This window comes from Pyrus communis, chromosome 5, assembly GCF_041283825.1.
Source record: "Pyrus communis isolate YQ-2024b chromosome 5, ASM4128382v1, whole genome shotgun sequence".
Lineage (NCBI taxonomy): Eukaryota > Viridiplantae > Streptophyta > Magnoliopsida > Rosales > Rosaceae > Pyrus > Pyrus communis.
Genome location: NC_142569.1, coordinates 27,749,439 through 27,772,924, shown reverse-complemented (window position 1 = coordinate 27,772,924; position 23,486 = coordinate 27,749,439). Strand labels below are relative to the sequence as shown.

Sequence of the window (23,486 nt, the reverse complement as noted above, 5' to 3'; positions counted from 1 at the left end):
AATCAAGAGCAGTAATGTAATTTCACACACACCAAATATCTCTAATTTGAAAAAAAAAAATCCACATTTTTTTTTTCTCTGTCTCACATTTCTTTTAACTTCTCTCTTTTTCATATTATAGTTTTTTTTCTTATGGCTTTTTAGTCGAAACAGTCCATGAGATTTGCATAACTCCTCACTTTGGTCCCTGAGATTTGAAATCAATAGAAGTGGTATTGAGATTGTCCACCATCAATCATTTTGGTCCTTCATGAAAAATTATGTTAAGGATCAAAATAACAAAAATACCCTCACTTTAATACACAATAAACCAAAATGATTTGACAAAAATTGAGGGCATTTTTATCATTTTATCCTTATTTAATGAAGATTTTTCACAGAATGACCAAAATGATTGATGGTAAACAAACTCAGAAACCAATTCTATCAATTTCAAATCTCAGGGACCAAATTGAGGAGTTATGCAAATCTCATGAACTATTTTGGCTAAAAAGCATTTTCTTATTAAATTTTTATATTTACACACAGAGTGTGTGTTTCATCTAGTTATTATAATATAAGGGGAGTTTTAAAGAAATATTCCCGGTACTGTTCACTTTTAACGAAAAACCACGTTTTTACTTTTTCTTGTTACTATTCACTACACTTTTATTTGTCATTTTTCATTAAAACTAAAGTCTTTATGAATTTTTCGTTAGTTTTCCTTAATATAAGAGGTATTCCATAAAATATTGATGACAAACTAATTCTCTTTCTCATGCAATTTTGGTACCAGATAAGGCTATTGTAGTTTTGGCTCTCGAGTCAAATAGTATCCCAAAGTAAAGTTGGTGGTCGCAAGAGAAGCATTCGTGAGAGTTCAAACTCTAATTGGAAGTTCCAAACCTTTCTTCGCTTTCCACTAGACCATCTAGAATTGATAGGGCATCGAAAAGAACGAATGGTCAATATAACATTTATGTGCTCTGATGTCATTCTTGAACACATCAATAACAGATAAAAAAAAAAATCATATATCAATAACAAAATGTTATTCACACGTCCATTAATTGTCAATACAAATTAAATGGACTTTGAGCGAATAAATGCTTGGTATAAATAAATACGAAAAAATTGTACCATGGAAAAGAAAAGGTGATAAGGACAATTTTGGAATCCTATATAATAAATAATTAACAATGGGTAATGCTTATGTCATTTTCATGTTATACTCGTTTCTTGATAATTGTATAGTGTCAAATCTGTTGTCTTAACGAGTTCGTAATAGGTGACCGATAGTGACCCAACTCGTTAATAAGTTGACCCGGAATTTGTTATGTTCATGTCGTTTCGTGTTGGGCTAAACAAACGAATTATTTAGACTTGATAAATATCTGACTTGTTAACAAGCGAACCTAGAACTTGTTATTATTGTGTCATTTCAAATCGAGTTAATGAGTTATGTAAGAAATTGTCAGACTTACTGTGAATGTTTCTTTTTCAGGAATTAACAATTCACAAGGGCTAAAAATATTTTAGTTTGTACCTTAGTTCGATTTCATATCAAATATTTTATTATTCTTATATTGTTTAGTTCATAACAAGTTAATTCAGATTAGTTTTTAAAACTAGTCTAGTTGGAAATATTTCGCTTAACTAACGGGTTAGAGGTCACTGACTTGGCTGGATGTTCCATACACTACAGTGGTGGTTCTGTAATAACCTCACATACCAAACCCAAAAATCTAACAGCACCCCCTTCCTCTCTCTCTCTCTCTCTCTTTTTAGCCTTTTTTGTCTCCTTTTATTTTCTTTCCTTCCCTGCCCTTCAATTTTGCCTTTCGCTTTTGTTTCCGTTGAAACCGCACTCTCTTCTCTCTCTCTCTCTCTCTCTCTCTCTCTCTGCAAAATCCTCCAACAGTCTAAATTGCTGACTGAACTTTAACTTCAAGATAATTCCCATCAGCCCAACAAACACTCCCACCACCTTTATCTCTCTCTCCGGAGAAAATTCACAGCTCAAATTGTCCATCAACCTTACTTGCCGGAAATAATGGCGGTTCCCAGCGAGACAACCGAAACTTCCAACAACTCCCTCTCCCACAAGCTCACCGCCAAAACCCCATTATTCAACCTCAAACTCTACGCCGTCATCGCCATCCTCGTTATCTGCCTCCTCTCCGCCGCCCTTCTCATCTTCCTCTGCCTCTGCAAAGCTCGAGTCTCCAGAAAACGCAAGATGCGCGTGAAGCACAGCTCCGGATCAATCCCCCTCGTCTCCAACGAGATCGCCGAGATCAAGGCCCCAAGTCCACGCGCCGCCGACAATTGCGAGCGGAAAATGGGAAATGAAAAGTTGAAGGAGGCTCCGCAGGAGGTGGCGGAGATTATTGACATCGAAAGAGGGAAAGTGAACCGGAGCGCGCTGGAGTGTGACGGGTTGGGCCCGCATAACATTGGGTGGGGCCGGTGGTATAGCTTGAAGGAGCTGGAGATCGCGACACGTGGATTTTCTCCAGAGAACGTGATTGGAGAAGGCGGATACGCCATCGTTTACCGGGGCGCGTTGCAGGACGGCTCCGTCGTGGCCGTCAAGAACCTTCTGAACAACAAGTACGTGAATTTATTACTTTTAATTTAAAATCTCGTGGAACGGAGTTGAGTCTTTTAATAATAGCGTGGATTTAAATTTTATCAACGCTAATCTAACGTTTAATTTAACAAATATTTTACAAAAATTTTAAAATTTCCATTTTATTTATTTAATGGAATTATTTTCTGTGCAAAAAATTGAATGAATGGGGAATTAGTTAAGGAAAATGATACACGTATTTGGTTATTTTTGTGTGTTAGGATTTAGATCCAATCCAAGTTGCCTTCCACGCTGTGAACTCAATAATATTTTTAGTGGTCAACGGTTAATACTATTTTTTTTATATTTTTTAATTTCAATTCTCTAAGCTCAAGTGGCATTAAGGTGCGGTGGTGGTGGTGGTGGAACAAGGTAAGTTTCGTGTTGGTCTTCAAAAAAAAAAAAAAGAAAAAAAAAAAAAAAAGAGTTATGAGATGATATTTAGGCTAATTGCGCTCTAACATGCATTTTAAACATTCTGTTAAATAAATTTGTGTGGGTTCTGGGTGCACATAATATTATATTGTTAGTTATTGTATAACATTATTTTCTTTTTCATCAACTCGAAACTCATTGCTGGTTGTCATGTGATGCACAGGGGTCAGGCAGAGAACGAGTTTAAGGTGGAAGTGGAAGCCATTGGGAAAGTAAAGCATAAGAACTTGGTGGGTCTAATTGGTTATTGTGCAGAAGGTGCTCAAAGGTAAAACTCCATTTTCGTATCCTTTAGGTGAACTGAGATGAACCTCTTTTTTCGTCTGACATGTCCGTGGGGACTTCTGTTGATCTGACAGGATGCTTGTGTATGAATACATTGACAATGGCAACTTGGAGCAATGGTTGCATGGCGATGTTGGCCCTGTCAGCCCTCTGACCTGGGATATTCGTATGAAAATCGCCATCGGGACAGCAAAAGGGTGAGATAATTTTGTTACTCCTTGTTCTTCCTTTCTTTCTATTCAAAAGTGAATTTAACATGAGGGTTAAGTAACCTAGCAGTCGTACAACGAAAATATGTGTAAAAGATTGTGCTGTGTTTGTCATTCTCATCATTTCATAGTATTGCTATGAAAATACCATCCTTCCGCTTTAGATAAACTTATGTTTCTTGTTTCTCTGGCAGGCTGGCCTATTTGCATGAGGGGTTAGAACCCAAGGTGGTGCACCGTGATATAAAATCCAGCAACATTCTTCTGGATAGAAAGTGGAATCCGAAAGTATCAGATTTTGGTCTGGCCAAGCTCTTAGGATCTGAGGCCAGTCATGTGACTACACGCGTTATGGGGACATTCGGGTTAGTTCCTAACGATAAGTAGATAACTTCCATGATGCATTGTCGAGGCTGTGTGTAACTATGTGATTCTTTATTATAATTTTCTGTAGATATGTAGCTCCAGAATATGCAAGCACAGGCATGCTTAACGAGGGGAGTGACATATATAGTTTCGGAGTTCTACTTATGGAGATAATTACAGGAAGAAGCCCAATTGACTATTCCAGACCAGCCGGAGAGGTAAAACTAAATTCTCCTCTTCTTCGGTTCTTCCTATAGAAGCATTGCATCAATATCATAACTGTTTACAGTTTCTGTATATCAGATGAACTTGGTTGATTGGTTTAAAGGAATGATCCAAAGTCACCGTGGAGAGGGTGTTGTTGATCCTCTGATTGCAGTTCAGCCCCCTCCAAGAGCTATGAAGCGAGCATTGCTGGTTTGTCTTCGATGCATAGATTTAGATGTCCATAAGCGACCGAAAATGGGGCAAATTGTTCATATGCTTGAGGCAGATGACTTCCCTTTCCGTTCAGTAAGTCTTTGTGTTCAGTACTTTATGGATGCATTGCAGATAACATGTTTGATAATTTTGACAAGTTTCTTGCCAGTTTGTTATTTGTTCGATATCAAGACCACGGGAGCACTCATCTCCTCAATTAACATTTTCCGCACTTTCAGCTTTCTCAGTATGCCAATCTCTGATCTGCAGGAAAATCGATCACCTCGATAAAAGATCCTCTCCCTTTCCCGTGCAGCTGCCTCCAGTATTGTTCAATACACATCCAAGGATGCCGGGGGACAGTAACGAAGAGAGATCGAGATGGAGACGATGATTTTTAGGCCGATAGGCAACTCCTGAGGCGCCATGCGTACATGATTTTCCGTTAGTATATATAGAAAAGAAATTACAAGTATTGAATGTGCATATATAAATTTCTAAATTCTTTTTCTTGATCTGATAGATTGTGTTGATATGTGGAGCATCATACTTGTAGATGAGCTTGTAAATATATATGTACTGGTATGGTATTTTTATATGTAAGGTCTCTTAAGAATCTTCATTTCGTTATCAGTTCAAATGCAGTTTGAGTCAAGTAGTTTTTGGGACGGACTAACGGGTTTTGAGTCTCTCCATTTATCATCCTGTGCATTCAGAAGTACAAATGTTTCCAAAATACTCTATCGTACCCCCTAGGCCTCATTTGGTGTCTCCAAATTTTGTTTGAGTTGAAAGTTAGAGATGGATTACTAATGACTCATGCTGGAATTATAAGGTATGAGTTTCCGTCATGACGAATCCATCTTCTACTTCGACTTAAAACAAAATTTGGAAGTTGAACCAGTTTCTTATTCAACAAAACATTGACTCTAGTGACTTATATAGTTGCTCGATCCCTGCTGCTGTCTGCTGTCACCAACATTGCAAGGCAGTGCCTATGTTGGTAAAAGTCCATGCATTGTTATTGGTACCATGACTTTGCTGTTAGCCAATCTTTACCCGAAAAGCTTAAGCTGTCAAGGAATAGATCGCGTGCGGATCCATCTTGCGCGCGGCGGATGGTGATTAACGTAACAATAAAACTAGAGTTGGGCCTAAACTGCTAAGCTCCGCGGCCAAGCCATCCAATATGGTTTAAATTTCAAAATCTGTGTCTTAAATAGATATAAATTATAAAATTTAAATATATACAACGATAATAAATAAGATAACGAATACTACGACCGCTTAGAGGTAATGAACCAAAATACACCGGTGTAGAAAATTTATGCGTTTTTGGGACCGGAGAAAGCTTATAACGGCTTTTTATTCGACTGTTTTGGATCTCTGGATGTAATGGAATTTTTTTTTATTTTGAAGATACTTTCAGTATAAAAAATAATAATTAATTGTCAGCAGTGAAACGTTTCCAACTTAGGTCGCACGCTATAAGTGTAGAGGGGGTCCACCTTACACCGTCCCACAAAAATGGAAAATTTTTAGGTGTGACGGGAACACGGATGGTACACCACGTGTCTCAATGCAAGTGGTGGAAAATTTTAATTTTTAAGTTATTAATATTTTAACACATATGACCCACCATTTATATTGAGACACGTGGTGTACCATCTCGTGTGACGGGAACACTGAAAAATCTCTCCACAAAAATTGAGTTAAATAATGACAGGTGGCCGCAACAACGCACGAACAAACAGCCAAGATTCGCTCCATCCCGCCACGTGTCCCCACGTCTCTGTTAAACTTGAAGCCCCAAACAAAGCGCAGAGACCCAGACTAACACCCGCCAAATCGAAATGCCCCTTTCACCTTTCGGCGTCAGAAAATACGAAAAAATCCCAAAAATATAAAAATAAAGAAAGAAAAAAGCAGCAAACGATCTCATTTCTCTACTAATTAACGGCCACACCCAACAGATCTAATCTATCCGTAGAGAGAGAAAGACACTTAGTGTGGAAGAGAGAGTGATTGAGATTTGTGGCTATGGAGGAGAAGCTGATAGAGAGGCTGGAATCGGCTGTGTTGCGCTTGGAGGCGCTGTCACTGTCCGGCGGTGGGGGTTCGGCGACGGCCAGGGGTATCGACGAGGCGCCGCTGGATCCGTCGATTTTGGCTTATGAGGATCTGATTGGGCAGTACCTGGGTAGGGTTTCGGCCGCAGCTGAGAAGATTGGGGGGCAGGTGTTGGACATCACAAAGGTTCTCCAGCAAGCTTTTTCTGCTCAGAAGGACCTGCTTATCCAGGTTAAGCAAACTCAGGTCAGTCTCGCGCGTAATGCCTTTGTGCTTTTGGGATTTTCTTTTCGTTTTTTTTGTTTTTTGGCTTCATTCGGTGTTGAAATTTCGGATTTATAAATGTAAAATGAGATGAGGTTTTAGCTTATAGATTGCGGAATTGAGGTTAAGAACCGTGTGTTTGATGCTAAATGTTAATAATGTGATTGATTATGTAAAGGGCAATGGAAGGAATGTGCTGTCTTGTTGCGTTTGGATCCGATTTGTGCGTGTACATTTTTTCATATCAAATGATAATAACAATTACGAGCTTTCGAAAGATCGAATCGACATTTGGGTGCCTTACCATAGCAAATTACCAATGAAATGTTAGCGGAAAATCAGGAAAAAATAAACCGGTATTAGGATTATATATGGTATTACAGCACTGGTGTTTTCGCTTTCTCTTTCTTGAAATACTTTTGCACGACGAAATTTTCTGCTTAGAATCTAGTGTAGCTATGAATATTTTGAATGTCGATGGTAGCAGGAATGAGGGAGGTTATTTGCTTTAACTGCACTCTATCTTGTACCTTTACTAGTAAGATGAATATAATGTTAAATGCGTTGTTCCTTGGTGTGCAGAAACCTGACAATGCAGGGTTGGCTGAGTTTCTGAAACCACTGAACGAGGCAATCACGAAGGCAAATTCTTTGACAGAAGGGAGGCGGTCTGATTTTTTTAATCACTTGAAGACTGCTGCTGACAGTCTTTCAGCTTTGGCATGGATTGCATATACAGGGAAAGAATGTGGTAAGAAAATAGACGGTTGCTATTTTGCTTTACAAACAGATGAAAACTCATTTATGTTTACAATGCCTTATTGTGCTTTGTCTCTTTCAAGGTATGAGCATGCCTATTGCACATGTCGAAGAAAGTTGGCAGATGGCTGAATTTTATTGCAACAAGGTACTGTGCATGTCTGTAAGAATCTGGTAATTTACACAAAAGGAACTGCATGTCCTAGAATCACATGCTCTAATTGCACAGGTCCTTTTTCTTGCAGTACTTATCAATTATCACCAATCGTGTAATGATTGCATCAAAGTAAAGTTTTGCAGTGACTAGGTCTTGACTCTGTAATTCATAATTATACAGATTCTTGTGGAGTATAAAACCAAAGACCCAAATCATTTAGAGTGGGCCAAAGCTCTCAAGGAACTGTATTTGCCTGGTTTAAGAGATTATGTTAAGAGTTTCTATCCGTTGGGTCCAGTTTGGAGTTCAACCAGTAAAGCTGTAACTGCTGCTCCTTCAAAACCAAAAGCTCCTGCCCCAGGTGCCCCTGCTCCTCCACCTCCTCCATCAGCATCCCTCTTTAGTTCTGAAACTTCACAGGCTTCATCATCTCGCCCCAAAGAAGGGATGTCAGCTGTTTTCCAAGAGATTAATTCTGGAAAGCCAGTGACTTCAGGTAATTTTTATTCTTTTAATTAAATTGTCAGTACATGTTGGAGAGATCTGATTTGGTTTTTGTGTCCCCTAGGTCTGAGAAAGGTGACGGATGATATGAAGACAAAGAATCGTGCCGATAGAACTGGCGTTGTTGGTACCCATGAGAAGGAAAGTCGTATGAGTTCACCTGCTGTTGCTAAAGTAGGAACACCAAAGTTCGAGCTCCAAATGGGTCGCAAGTATACATGATCATTCTACTATGTTTAATACTTCATGTGAGGGAGTAAAAACAGTAAATGATTATTATTTTTTCATTGTATTGCCCTGGCAGGTGGGTTGTTGAGAATCAGATTGCGAAGAAAGATTTGGTTATTAGTGAATGTGATTCAAAACAGTCTGTGTATATTTTTGGGTGCAAAGATTCTGTTCTGCAAATTCAAGGTGATTTAACCACATGGAAAACTTTATTTATATTGTATAAACATATTAAACGTTAAATTGCCTTCCTTACAAACTTTATGCCGTATTCCATATGTATGTTCTCCAATATGGTACTTCTACAAAAAACATGTGAACTTATAATTATTTGCACAATGTGCAGGGAAAGTAAACAACATTACCATTGACAAATGCACTAAAATGGGAGTCCTATTTACGGTTAGTGTGAGTTTAGTAATGAAGCAATACATATTGATGTCTCTGTGCTAATTGTGTGTTCTCTTGTGAACAAAGGATGTTGTGGCTGCTTGTGAGATTGTAAATTGCAACCGTGTTGAGGTGCAATGCCAGGTTAGAATTTTTCTCATAAAACTTTCAGCGATTTAAGTGGATGTCTCCAGTGTTGCCAATCATAATACTATGCAGTGGCTTCATTTATAATGTTATGTAAAACCACTGTATGATCTTAGCTATATGCAATATGATTCTAGGACATGAAAATTGAATTTTGGCGTCATTATCATCCCAAATATAACAATTCATTGGTTTCTTATATTATATATAAAATGATCTTGTGATCTTTGTTATACTCATTCATTGTATGCTATTTTAGGGCTCGGCTCCTACTGTTTCAGTGGACAACACAGCTGGCTGCCAATTTTATTTGAGCAAAGATGCTCTGGGGGCATCTATAACAACTGCTAAGTCCAGTGAGGTCAATGTGTTGGTACCCAGTTCCGGAGCTGATGGTGATTGGGTGTGTTCCATTTTTCTCTTTTATTTTGTATTTGTTTCATTATTTTCAAGACTTGCTTGATTGTTCTTCCCTGCAACTTCCAAGTTATAATGTTATATTGGGTGCAACTTCCAAGTTATCTTGGAATGCAAGCTAGTGGTTTAAATGGTTCTTTCAATTCCTAAATAATTGGCCTACAACACTGTACTTCTTAGATCTGGGGTGCATACGTACATATGTTATTTGTTGAGATGGTACACGTTTTATGTTTACTAAAAGGTTTGCTGAAGTAGCTTGTAATCTATTACTAGCTATATTCCCCTGGTTATACATGATTCTGCTTGAAATTTAAGTTACCTTTTTAAATTCAATGTAAAAAGTGGAGTATGCAACAGTTGGACAACTGGCCTTTAGTTGCCTGAAATTTTTTTCTTTCGTATAGATGCTCAATATATGAAGTACTAGTGTTTTTCAAATCCTGTTTAAATATTTCCAGCCACTTTGCCGGTAACTTAGGTAGGAAGGTGGGATTTAGGGTTGGTTCACATGATTAATGCTAGGATCGTTATGTTCTTTTAGTTGGATGATGATATTGGCTTGCGGTGCCTTGTGTTTGATATATGGCTACTGGCTTGTATAAAAGAGCCTGAAGACGCAAGCCTTTCTGTTGGTACCTAATGAATTCAGGTTCTGTAGGTTAGTTTGTTCACTATGATATTTTAACTTACCAATATACCATAAACTTCTGGGCACGTACAATGTAGTAGGATCATTATCTCTAGTTTGCTCCGGTGAAGCTGATACTTTCTTTCACTCCATTAAATCTATTTTCACTTACTACCCTCTTTATTTGGAGTATGATATAATCAGGGGTTGCATGTACTTTCTGACTGTTTGGACACTTACTAAACTCCTGCATTACAAGGGAAATGCATCTTTGCTAATCAAAGTAACACTAACTGTTATGTCGATTTCTTGAGTTCACCAGGGAGATCTTATGACTTTTTATCTTGCAGGCGGAGCATGCTTTGCCAGAACAGTTTATTCATGTGTTTAAGGATGGTCGCTTTGAAACGACATCAGTCTCTCACTCGGCAGGAGGGTAATTTGGACTCTTTTTATACCCCAAGTATATCGTACTTGAAAAAAAAAAATACTAGGATGGGTTGAGTGGCTTCTTTCTACTTTCTCCTTTGTTCAATTGCTTTCATTTTATAAGGGTGACACATTCCCAGCCTTGCTGGTGGTTATGCTCTTATCAATCTCACTGGTCTTTTGTCGGCTTATCAAACCGGGGGATTCTTTTACATGTCTCACGAAAAATGAGATTCTTTTGCATGGTGTTTTTGGAAGTTTGTTTGTAGATGAGCGTTGTAGCAATGTTTTTTTTTTTTTCCCACAATTGTGAGTGAGCTGGAATGAGCGCTTTTGCTCATGTAATATTTACTCTATCTCCGTCTTTTTGTTCATGATTATACATTTGTATTCATCTTTTACATTATTGGCTGGGAATTTGCTGAAGGCAGTTAAATTCTTGGTTTTGACTGTTAAAAGTTTGTACTGGAAATGTATACGAATGGAGGACCCGAAATATATGTTGGTTGTATGAGTTTATAAATTCCAGATTGGGGGTTTAATCAATGGTGCTAACTTTGAAATGTGTTTGGCTGTACTTATAAAATTGTTACATTTTTAAGGCCAAATTGCAATAGTAGACGCTTGCCTTTGGATTTTTCTTTCATCTCGATGGTTTTGTTACATTTTTGTCCTTGGAATTTCATTTTGATTTCACTTTAGTCCAATTCGTCAGGTAAGTTCACTTTAACCGCGAGAATTTTCACAAATGGGTCTCTGTTTTGAAACTAGACACATCTTCTAACAAAACATGATGGACAGTAGGGGGAAGATAAAGGCGGCTGCGTCCAAAGTCAGAAGGGACCCCCAATTCGGCCAAGCACTCGGCTACCAGGCCTTACGCTCAACTAAAACTCATTGCGTGTGTACATGCATAATCATCTGGGTTTGCCTGCTTGCCAGCCCCGCCACTACAAAACGTTTCTCTGACATTCTAGTATCTTCCACCTCCATACCACTGTGGACTGGCATTCTAGTACGGACACATGATTCCCTGGTATTGCATAGTGTTTCCAGCATAAGTAATCATACCGCCTGAATATTGGTTGACATGCCCTAGATATTGAACAATATTGCTCTAGTAGTGGATAGCGCCACCATGGGCAGGTTGCTATTGCTAATACGGGCCTGGTCTCATGAGTAAGTTCGGCTGGTGAGGGACAACTCGTGTGAGTTGGTTTTGTTTCTTTTGAGGACACTGGTCAGCTCGGTGTCATTGCTGACCCCAGGTATAACAACCTCTACTCCTTGCCCATACTTGCCATAGTGAGGGTATTGCACCACATTATGAGCACTAATATTGTTGGAACTACCTTGAGGACGCAAACGAGAATTGCTGCTAGGGCCGTCTCGATAACGTTTAGCGATAGTCGCTTCGAATCGCCCAAAATTAGGAAAAGCTAGTGTATTTTGTGCTCAACGTGGTGGCACAGTTCTAACATTAAAGATTAAGAATGACTAGGGCTTGACATCATGTGTGTGATGAGTGCGTTTTTCTACCAAGCAGATCTATGAACGCCCCATGGGGGATCGTCATACGAGCTCCTAGAGACAAGCATGACGAGCAGGAAAGAGGGCCATGCCATGCGGCCTTGAGGGACCCAGGAGACGGAGAGAACTAGAAGAGAAGATCGGGAGGATGGCTAAACATCTGGTGGAACTGCCAGCCCCACCTGAAGAATCACTAGCACCCAACCCAGTGAGACACTCGCCTCCAGATGGCAACAAGAGCATGGTCAGTAGTTCGACTGCCTCCACCAGTGAGACAGTCACCCCGGATGTGTTCTCCAAGTGTACCATAACCCAGATCCTAAGGATAGAGAATGGCCGAGCAGATACCTTAGCGAGGCTAGCATCAGCATCCGAGGGGGAGATCAATTTCCCCTCAGTCATGTAGGTGAAAAATTATCAATTTCCCCTTGGCCTTAAAACACATGTAACTTCTTTGTTTTAACTCCCCCGCTTTCCCTCACGCATTCTTAGTGATGAATACTACAATAATACGTAGAATTTCCAGCTAACCATACGGAAAAATAAAATACAATACAATAAAAATAGGGACGAATTGTAACAATTCCTAATTATCCAAAAACAAGCATAGCAAGTGGAACACACCCCCGGTTCACCCACTACCTAAAAAAATGAATTTACTTCCGATCTCAAATCCAGATATGGGTTTGAAGTTTTACTCAAATTCCAAATGGAGATTCTCAAGCAGAGCCCGTTGCCAAGTAAATTTGGTCCAAAATGATCAATTTTGTGTAACTAAATAATGAACAAAAAAATTGCTAAAGAAAAACTTGACTTTAGTGCAATTTAACCATCTCAATGTGGACAGGATCAAACGTATCTCCCTTTTAACTATTATATATATATATATATATATATATATATATATATATATAATTTTGTCAAGCAACAGAATTTTCATTACATTAAAAACTAGTACAAGGCCCAAAAAGAGCCAGGTAAACAACAACAGGTAAAGTAAAAGGCTCAAGCAAAATCAGAGTTGCAATCCAAGATACAATGGGAGACCCACACAAGCATAGGCTCGAAGGTTGCAAAAATAAAAAACCATAATCTAAAGCAGCATAAACCAAATTGTTGCCGCCGTTAATCTTTAGAGGAAGCCAACTCTAAACCGAGAAAGTAGATACTAGATCCAAGTTCCTTTCACAAACCCCTGCAAACATATACAAAGTATTTTTATAGGTAGAAAGTTAGGCTAAAGGGTATGTAAAATACCCAACACTTGGCCTCGGCGGGGATCCAACATGCTCAGTTGGGGAAGGGGAAGTGAGGGTAAAGGAGATGAGAGGGGAGGAAAAGAAAGAAGGAAAGGGAAAAGCATTGTTTTAAAAATCCCCGCCTAGGCGTTAGGCGGCTGGTCACTGCCCCCAATTAATATCTAGGCGTTTGAAAATTAAGAAAGGGCGCATAAACCTACTGAGGGCGCCCGCCTAGCCCGCCAAGACCTACCTAGGCACTTGCCTAGGTTGCGACTCACTTAGACAGAAAATAGATAACTTTCAATTTGCATTTTATTTTTTTCAATAAATTGTAAGAGACTTGTTGAATACTTAAATGAACACACATTAGATGCTTGTTTCCCACGTTTTCATTATGTTCCAATAGCTCATAATATATATGTCATTCTATTTTGTAGTTTATGATGAAATTATATATATTTTAAGTATAAATAAACACTTATTTACATGAAATATAATAGATTGAATTCCGCCTAGGAGCCCACCTAGACCTCACCTAGTTGCGTAGGCGCTAGGCCCCAACCCCCGCACGCGACTAGCGCCTAACGTCTTTTAGAACCTTGGGGAAAATGAGAGGGGAGGAAAAAATTAGCACCGGAAAAAAAAAAATTCCTAGGGAAGTCACATTTTAACCACATTTGTATATCCATCTGATGTGTTAACTAATGCGCACATTTCATCTTAATTAATATATTTATCTCATTAAATGTTGATTGTATGCATCACTTGTCACATGTGACGGTACACCTATTTGGGTTAATATTTGAATATTGGGCTTAGCATAAAGGAAGTCCAAAGGCGCCAAAACAAGTTGAACTTGCCCAAAACCCAACAATGAAGCCTGAAACAAATTGAAGCCTTCTTAACAAGGCATAGGCTAAATGTCTATGATAGAAGTGACAAGTGACAGAGACCAACTCACTACCAACCAAAAAGCACTTTCTAATGGCATCAAGGTGTAAAAACAAGATGACTCATTGCCCCTGAGAGCCCTAAGCCAAGAACAAAGCCAAGACAGTCGGGCCAAACTGCTTATAAAAGGACAAAGAGACAACAGGGACAAGGACACTCAACCAATTAAACAAACAACATACAAACTCTACTCTCAAACCATATTTGCACCCACAAAGCTGAAACTCACTAGATTCAATCTTTTTAGCAATAGTTCCCTTAGAAAAGCTATCTTTTGTCTAGTGTAAAAGCTCTACTACCTTCCATAGTGTTGTAGTATCGATTCCCTCATGTAAAACCTATTTACCATCCATCCCTTTTAGCTTACAACCTCTGTAAACTCAAAGAGAAGTGGCTGCAAGAAGTTTGACCTTGCCCCAACAAGGTCAAATCTTGCCTGAGTCTCTTTGTTCTTCATTTAAATTAGTAGATCGATCGCTTAAATGTACTTTACAGCATATATTCAAGTTATTTCCAACTGTTTTCTACTTAAGAGTCTCATTTGCACTCGGATCTGGTTAACTTAATAAGTTTGTCTTCATTTAGAACAAACTGTGTTTGAAGAAATGATGCGAAAATTAAACGCACACAAATTAAACCCTCTTTTTGTCAAATTGTAGTAAGTATGTAAGTAGGGATCGTTCTGGACCGGGGATTAGGAGGGATTGTTAATCACTTGGATTTGACTCAAAAACGTAAAAACACAATATAAAACACTATACTAGACTCAAAGAATGCAAAACTAAACTTTAAAACACTAAGACAAACCAAAGACTCAAAATGCTTTAAAAACACAAACTAAATTGATTTCTAACTAAATTGAACAATAAGGTAAAGGGGGATTAAGTTTTGGACGAAATTAAACTAAATGCACAGATTCTAATTAAAACAGATTGTAAAAACGAAATTGATGAAATAGAATGACGAGAAACTAGTTAGAGGGTTCCTTATCCACACATGAACATATGCATATAATTTGATTCCCAGTTATGACTTCAACAAACGATGAATGACAATGCTCCAAGTTAATTAGGTCCGCTTAAATTAACCTTCAGATTTCCCTAGATTCATTGGATTGAATGGAATACGCATTACAACCAAATTATTCCTAATCAAAGTCCCTAACTATGGAATACGCATGATAGAGACATTCAACAAAGATCATTAAGTTCAACGGAAATCATAAACATCGACTAGGCATTCATAACTATGGAATACGCATGTTAATCCAGCCTAGGGTTTACTAAACACAATCGTGACTAGCGATTTTTACTACTCATGAATATAAGTTCATAACGATTAGGTGAAATTCCCTTATACCCTAGCATCAAGTTTAGGCATGCAAATTAAGTGTCGACCCTCAACCCACATACATAAACAAGTTCTTAATCAAAACAGAAAAGTAAACCACATCTAAAGTTCATGAATTCATAACTGGAGTAAATCAAATCATAACCAACATATGTACATGGCTTCAAATTCGCCTCTAACTAAAAAGAAATTAGTTCCACATGTTTAATATAATTGAACAACAAGTTAAATTAAACATGAAAACAGAAACAAAAGAAGAAAGAACTCCAAAAGTTAAAGATGAAATTGATGGAATTGAATGGATGGGAAGGCTAGCTAAGGGGTTCTTCTCCACACATGTTACACTTGCATACAAAATTGATTCTCAGTTGGTCTTTCGATAAATTATGAAACTCAACGCCTCGGGTCAATTAGGTCCGCTTAAATTAACCGTCAAGTTTTCCTTAAGTTAATGAATTGGATGGGTTTGCGCAACGCAATTCACAACATTCTCCAAGAGTCCTTTACGTGAACAGCACAATAAAGATACAATCAAAGATCATTAAGCATCATGAAAACTATAAGTGTTGACGAGGCATTCGTTACTATGATGAGCATGAAACTAGTGCCAAGAATTCATTTAACGCGATTGTTTATAAGCAACCTCCACTACTTGTGAATATAAGTTCATAACGATTAGGTGAAACTCACTTATATTCTAGCGTCATATTCATGCATGAAAATTAAGCTCGCATTCTCAATAAACATACATAAATAAGTTATCAATCAAACGGTTAAACAAATTGAATCCACAACTTATGAAATTCCAACCAAAGGTAATCAATTCAAAATGCAAGCATAAACATATATTTCGAATTCCCCCCTAGCCAAGGGGGTTTTAGTTCCTCATACGTACAAAACAAAGAGAATCAAAGAAACACCTAAACATTCCAACAACTCAAACTTGAATTGTATGAATGTTTAGGCCCTCTTCTCTTCCATTCCTCATTCGTACAAAACAAAGAGTATTGAAATTAAACATTGAAATCAAAGAAACACCTAAACATTCCAACAACTCAAACTTGAATTGTATGAACGTTTAGGCCCTCTTATCTTCCTCTTCGTTGTAGCACAAGGTCTAAGGATAGTTTGATGGTGTGAATGGTTTAGGGAGTGGTGAAAATGGAAGGGGGAGGCCACGGCAATGGTAAGTTTTTGGTGGTGAATGAAGATGGTGTTTGGATTAGTAGGGAAGGCACAGCACAAGGGAAGTTGTGTGTGTTGTGTGTTGTGTTGTGAATGGAATCAATGAATTGTGGCTGCAATGCATGCTTATTTATAGGTAAATAAGAGGGAACATGACAGCTAGGAGGTGGGTGGAAATGTGGCTGCAATGTTAGTGAATGATTATGAGTGAATGCATGTGGATGTGGCTAGGTTGGAAAGCTGGAATTGTGATGGGAAAGCCACGACAAGAATGGGAATATGTGGCTGCATGTTTGGGTTTGTTTAAAGGGTGCATGTGGGTGAATGTTAGGTTGGAAATGTGGCTGCAATGTTAGAATTAAGGGGGAAGAATGCACGGCAAGGTGTGGATTTGTGTTGAAAATGAATTAAAGGGTGCATGTGTTGGCTGATTTGTGGTGCAATGATGAAGAGTTGCATGTGGAATAATGATTAAAGAGTGAGGGGATGCACGGCAAAGGGGAGTGTTGGGTGATGGGTGCATGTGTTGATGGTTTATGGAGATGCATGTGGATTAAAGGAATGCATGTGCAATGACAGCTAGGTTAAATGATTAAAGGGTGAATGCATGTGAGTGACAACTAGATTTGCTTGGTGGAAAGCTAGAAATGAATGGGAATGCACGGCATGGGTGTGTTTGTATGTTGTGGCTGATTTGTTTGTTGGTTAAAGATGCATGTGGATGAATTATACAATGGGAAAATATGTGATTGACAACTAGGATGAATGGTGGCTGCAATGATGAAGTGTAATGGCTGAAAATGGGATGGATTTGCAAGGGCCACGGCAAGGAATGGGTTTGTGTGCATGTGGCTGAAATTGGTGGGTTATGCATGGGTTAGACCCTTTGTTTTATGTCCTAAGATGCATACAAGGCCTTCAATTTCCTCCAACACTTGGGCTCCAAGCATAAGTTATCCATCCTTAGCCCAATAGTGCTCAAAAAGGCCCCAAAACACTCCACAATGCATCCTTTCGTCAAACACGTCTTATGATCCTGAAAACACACAAAAGAAGCATAAAGGACTAAAATAACTAAAGAAACATAACGTAAATGTATGAGAACAAGCCATTTAAGTCACATGAATATGCTCCTATCAAGAAATGGTCTAAAAAGCCCTGAACTCCCTCATTTTTTAAACATATAAGACTATAGACTAAAAGTCCTTGTTTACAAGGCAAGAAAAATAACTTAATACAGACTTAACCCATCTGTGATAATCCTTTGATAACAAGAAGTTTGAGTAACTTGGGGCGCACGTAATCGACTTCAATTACTTACATTACATCTGTTATACTAAGATAACAATGGCGTGCCAATATCCTTGTTAGCCTTGATTGCGGACCTCAAGGCCTATACCTAAGGCCCCACAAAGACACTTCTTAAGCTAACTGCTAACTTATTTTGCAGCACACCAGCAGGAGCAAGCCTAACAACATGCCAAGTGCCATTCACCCATGGGGAGCTGTGCAAAGGGACAATTCCATCTTTGCCTCGAACAACACCAATGTGATATAAATATGTAGCAAATATAAAAATAAAAATCTCATGTACTGACCAGGTTGTGCACAACTTCATGTCTTGAATACTAAATAATATGTTGGCACTCTAAAATGCCCAATGAGAATTTTCCTACCAAGTGTCAATCGAAGTCATTTCGTGTGATGACCCATCCCTAATTTTCTATGTAATTTCTTCCCGAGTATATGAATTGACATTTATGCCCTTGTTGGCAAGTGACGTGGATGTGTTTATTTGTTCTTAAATTATTTTTCTTGCTATCGTAATTAAATAGTACTCGTTGATACGATCACGTGAGCGCGAGTTAGACCCGAATTGGATTCGTAATGAAAAAGTTATGTTACGTTAAAATACGTAATTGATGGGTAAAATTGTACACGAGCGCGTGTTAATTTACTAGTGTTAGAAACATTGTTTTGGATAGATTGCATCTGATTTCCCGGTACAAATCATATCCTTTCTTTTCTTTAAAAACGGACCCATGCCTTAAACCTTTGCCACCAATTATTTTGTTTCCCTCATTATAGCAACCAATCAGCTTTTCTCCCCCTCTCTCTCTCTCCCCCTAATCAGAAATCATTTCTTCTCTCTCTCTCTCCTCGCTTGAGCTCCCTCACCCTTGCAACCACCATGAACTCGCACCAAACCTTGGAGATCAACTCTATAAACCACACCATCATACTCCTCTCGTCACCACGAACTCAACGATACCCTTAGATCACGCGTTGGTTGAGTTTTGAGTGGTCAACGCAGAGCAACTCAGAAGCTCTAACTTGATCGAGTTGGTATCATCATGATCTCGGTTGAGTTAATAAATTTTAGGACATGGGGAAGCTTCCTTACAACTCCCTGAGGCTCCTAGGACAAGTTTGAAGAAGAAACAACCTCGAAAGCACACGAGTTCGAGGAGCAAAGTCTTGGCTGAACCTATCGAGCTATTTTCAAGCTAGTTCCCATCCACTTTTGGACTTTAGGAAGGTATAACGTTGTTCTACTCCTTATAAGCTTCAAATCCATATAAATTTTGTGAAAAATGGTTGGGAAATGATTAAGATATAAAGGTTCGAAAATTTTCCAAAAACCGGTGAGTTTTCCAATTTTCGACGAAACCAGACGATGGCGGACGGTGATCTCACTGGAGAAGACAAGGAATATTCTGTCAAAGTTGACAGAATATTCTAACGATATCAGGTAACTCCGTTATCGTCTATCACTATTTAACAGAATATTCCGTCAAATCTAACGGCATATTCCTCTGTTCCGTCACTCATTTGCTGTGCACATGGCCGCGTGTGTGGCCATGGGTTGGGCGGCACGTGAGGGCGTGTCCGGCCTCCGGCCGGTGAGTGGTTGACATGTACGGGTTTGTGACTTCAAGTAGATCATTTTTGTATTTCAAACCTTCCATTTGAGCAAATTATGGGGAGTTTTTCCTAACTTTTATGTATATGTGTTATTTAGTTAATTTATTAGTTGTTTCGCATATAGGGGAGACTTACCTTGATGACGTACATGGACAAGTGAGACTAGGGGGCTACGATCCTACGACATACCAATGAGTGGGCACTTTGCTTTCATATATTTATATATAGTATAGTTTCCATAAATGCTTTTAAAATGAATTTATGCATATTATGCCACAAGTTATTTATTTGAAAAAAACATTGTTTGTGGTTGAGTTTTATATTGACATGGCATTTCAAATGCATTTTACCTGCTCATAAATATTATATGTTGTGAACTACTAAAGTAATTCTATGGGATATGCATGTAAGTTCAGGTGAGTTTATTGTGTTGTTTGGAATGATTGCGTTGTGGCATGCTCATATTCATATAGTGGCTCATCATTGCTACACCCCAGGTGTTAGTGCTCAGCCTAGGCCAGACTAGTCCTTCACGTGTCGTTCACATTAGCACCGCATGCTCACCTTGGATCCAAGTAGGTGCTAGCCCTGTCGTACAGATTGCAATAGGCAATTCTGACTCGTATGTGACAGCGAATAGCGCTAGCCTTCACGTGATTGTAGCACTAGAGCCTATAGTATTACATCTAGCCCTGTTGTACAGGTCACATTAGGTGACTCCGACTTGCGTGCTAGTATAGATTATTGAGCACATGATTATATTTATATTGCCGTTGACATATTCTGCTGTGGCATATTCCTAAATTTATTGTTGGCATGCATTTGATTTCATACTTATACTTAGTATGATTTTCGGAAACTACACTTGTTTTACAGCGAGGGGTTAGTATGTTCAGAAAACAAATGGATTTTATAAATCTTTATTTTTGTGCCCACTCACCCTTCTGTTTTTTGCCCCTCCAGGTCCTAGATAGCTGACCTACTCTGTCACACTCGAGGATTACCCGATGATTCTGACATATCTCCATTCTAACGTAGGAACTTCTCTCTAGTTGTGTAATAAGTACTTCTCTCGTTTGACTGCTTTACCCTTGTATTATCTATGCTCTGAATATTTATAGTTTTTGGGTTGTAACCACTGCTGTGCACTCATCTTATTAGTTAATTAAGTTCTAGTTTCGATTTTAATTTATTCACATTTTTCTTACATCACTTGCACTTTTGGTTACGTCACCTTCATGTGACAGCCAGTACGTCTTGATTCCGGTCGGGGCGTGTCATTTCGTAGGGTAAATGTTTTAGCTGACAAAAAAAAAAAAATACTTAGTTGGTCGAGTCATTTTTTTTTAATTTTTTGTAGTGAGAGTTAAGCACGCACCCCTCTTGTAAAGAAAATTTTCATTTTCCATCCATAATGAACAGACACGAAAAATTATTTCTCATAAATTCATTTCTACTAACAAACGAAACAATTGCCTTGGAGTTTTTTTAACAAAGGATATTATCTACACTAAGAGGTGGAAGAGAGCGTTAAGCCTCATAATGGGCTAATAATAATGTGGTTCAAATTTGTATTAGGCGAGAATCAAACCTAAGACTTTTCACTTACAAGTGAAGAGAAATACCACTAGACTGTACTACTAAGTGGCAATTGCCTTAGAATTAACAGTGGCAAATGGAGTAAGTGATTTCTGCATTGTCTTTTCACTTGTTGCATTTCATTTTTTTTTTCTAGCCATTACAAAATTAAATTGAAGAAATGAATAGAGAAAAACAACAAAATTAACTCACGAATGGTAGAAAGTCAAAATGAAAGTGTGGAAGAAACACTTGCTCGTAAACATTTGGCCGACATCAAACATGAGAGATTTTAGTGTGCCGGAATACCATTAAATGTCATAGTATAAGTATTTTTTTTTATCAAATGATAGATTTGTTAGATTAGACATTAGATCAGGGAGTCGACCAAGTTGGAACCCAGACTATGAACAACACTCTTCTCCACCACTGTGATAGAGGATCACTTACTTATAGTATAGGTATTAAAAGAAAATTTAATCACTTACATTATGATACTTGGTTTCAATGCACTAGAAAAAGGATAATACTTGGGTACTCACATGGGAGTACCCAAATTACTAACCAAATGATATGGATCCATAAGAATTTAACACGTGTAATTTTTTTTTTCAAAAAAGAACCAAACATCTTTCACGCTTAGAAGCCCAAAGGTTAACGGCGTCTTCTCCCAATGATGTAGGACTTCAATCGTCCTTCTCCCTCCTGCTCACACTACCTCTCTCTTTCATTCTTGCTCAGACCACCACCCATCTAGAGCAGCGACGGTGAACTCTGAAGAATAACGATGATGACCATCCACCCAGGCACCTATCCAGAGGATCCGTTCTTTGTTGTATTTGATGGTATGTTTTCAGTTTTGTATAATTTGAATTTGTGTTTGAAATTTTGGATGGTTGTTTTTCTTGACAAAGTATGTGGCTTTGGGTTTGAAAATTACAATATTTGTATTGAGCGGGCTCTGTTTTGTCCCATATTGAAATGCAACAGAATAAAAGCAAATGAATAATGGAGAGAATATTTGAGATGCAACAAAATAAAAGCAAATGAATGATGGAGAGCATATTTCATATCTCTGTTATTAATGTTATGTTGCAGGTTTGGAGGACAAAGAACCTACAAGATTAGATAGTGAGTCATCACCTAGTGATGAAGATGATTTACAAGGTGCAATTTCTTCACCTACTTGTCAATCTCAAAGCCATGATGGTTCTTTGGGACCTCCTCATCTGAATAAAAACAAAGAAATAATGGGAGATCTAGAACTTGGACTGGAGTGTAGTTCTAAAGAGAGCGCATACGATTATTACTACAACTATGCTAGAGATAAGGGTTTTGACGTGATGACGCATCATTGGAAAAAAAAAATTGCGGGTATTGTAACAAGAGTAACTCACACTTGTTCAAGACAAGGTTTTCGAAGAAATGATGAGCCAGTTGAAGGTACAACTTATGCTCAACCAGTTTCAAGGGTCAGTTGTCAAGCCCACATGACTTGCCTTCTTAAAAAGAATGGAAAATTTAAGATTGTTTCCTTTGATACAGATCATAATCATGCTTTGGTTCCAACCCCTATGAAGCACATGTTGAAGATTAATCGTAAGATGTCCTGAGCTCAAAAGACCTATGCCGATGATGCAAATAAGTCAGGAATACTAATAAAAGCAACTATAGAATTGATGAGCAGAGAAGTTGGTGGGCGAGAGAATTTTGCGTTTCTTGATAAAGATTATTGAAATTATATATATCAAAAGCGAAAGACAAACATGGGAAAAGGAGATGCTAGGGCTATATTGCAATATTTTCATAAAATGCAAATGAATGACTCGTCTAGTTTTTACTCGGTCTAGCTGGATGAAGATGATATGATCACAAATATGTTTTGGGCAGATTCACGTTCAATAAGTTATTATGGTCTCCTTAGAGATGTCATTTGTTTTGACACAATGTATCGGACAAATGAGTATGGTAGACCATTTGCACCAATTCTTGGTGTTAATCATCATAAACAAACTGTAGTTTTCAGATCAGCTTTTTTATATGAAGAAAGTGTTGATTCTTTTACATGGCTATTCAAGACCTTCTTAGAAGCAATGCTTGGGAAGCAACCAAATACCATATTGACAAATCAATCTGTTGTAATGGCTAAAGCAATATCAGAAGTTTTTAAAGAATCTCACCATCGCCTACGTGTTTGGCATATTTATCAGAATGCTGCCCAAAATTTGAGCCATGTGTTTAACAAATCAAATCAATTTGCTTCTGATTTTGGTACTTGTGTATAGTATGATGACGAGGAAAAATGGCTTTATGCATAGAATGATATGATTGAGAACTATGACCTCAAGGGAAATAAGTGGTTGAAGGATTTATTTGCTGTGAAGGAAAAATGGGCATTAATATA

General features: G+C 38.2%; 3 protein-coding genes across 4 annotated transcripts; all 3 read left to right on the top strand.

Annotated features, from left to right (window-relative positions):
* Positions 1-1,765: 1,765 nt before the first annotated feature.
* Positions 1,766-4,981, top strand: LOC137726096 (putative receptor-like serine/threonine-protein kinase At4g34500). Of its 2 annotated transcripts, none has more exons than XM_068464967.2 (7): positions 1,766-2,592; positions 3,210-3,314; positions 3,406-3,528; positions 3,735-3,905; positions 3,995-4,124; positions 4,210-4,419; positions 4,597-4,981. In XM_068464967.2, the coding sequence occupies exons 1-7, from the start codon at positions 2,033-2,035 to the stop codon at positions 4,615-4,617; spliced, it is 1,320 nt and encodes a 439-aa protein (XP_068321068.2). In that variant the 5' UTR covers positions 1,766-2,032; the 3' UTR covers positions 4,618-4,981. The 2 variants fall into 2 exon arrangements, with proteins under 2 accessions (XP_068321068.2, XP_068321067.2); XM_068464966.2 differs by having other exon boundaries at positions 1,816-2,592; positions 4,566-4,981.
* A 1,087-nt stretch (positions 4,982-6,068) lies between these two features.
* LOC137725917 (cyclase-associated protein 1) lies at positions 6,069-10,885 on the top strand. Its single transcript, XM_068464756.2, has 10 exons — positions 6,069-6,642; positions 7,243-7,411; positions 7,503-7,567; positions 7,757-8,072; positions 8,145-8,292; positions 8,385-8,494; positions 8,655-8,710; positions 8,786-8,842; positions 9,105-9,248; positions 10,244-10,885. The coding sequence occupies exons 1-10, from the start codon at positions 6,367-6,369 to the stop codon at positions 10,331-10,333; spliced, it is 1,431 nt and encodes a 476-aa protein (XP_068320857.2). The 5' UTR covers positions 6,069-6,366; the 3' UTR covers positions 10,334-10,885.
* A 10,887-nt stretch (positions 10,886-21,772) lies between these two features.
* LOC148697060 (uncharacterized) lies at positions 21,773-22,973 on the top strand. The gene is made up of 3 exons (XM_088693295.1): positions 21,773-21,927; positions 22,181-22,525; positions 22,628-22,973. Exons 1-3 carry the CDS (start codon positions 21,870-21,872, stop codon positions 22,693-22,695), a joined length of 471 nt encoding a protein of 156 aa, XP_088549421.1. The 5' UTR covers positions 21,773-21,869; the 3' UTR covers positions 22,696-22,973.
* The last annotated feature ends 513 nt before the right edge of the window (positions 22,974-23,486 follow it).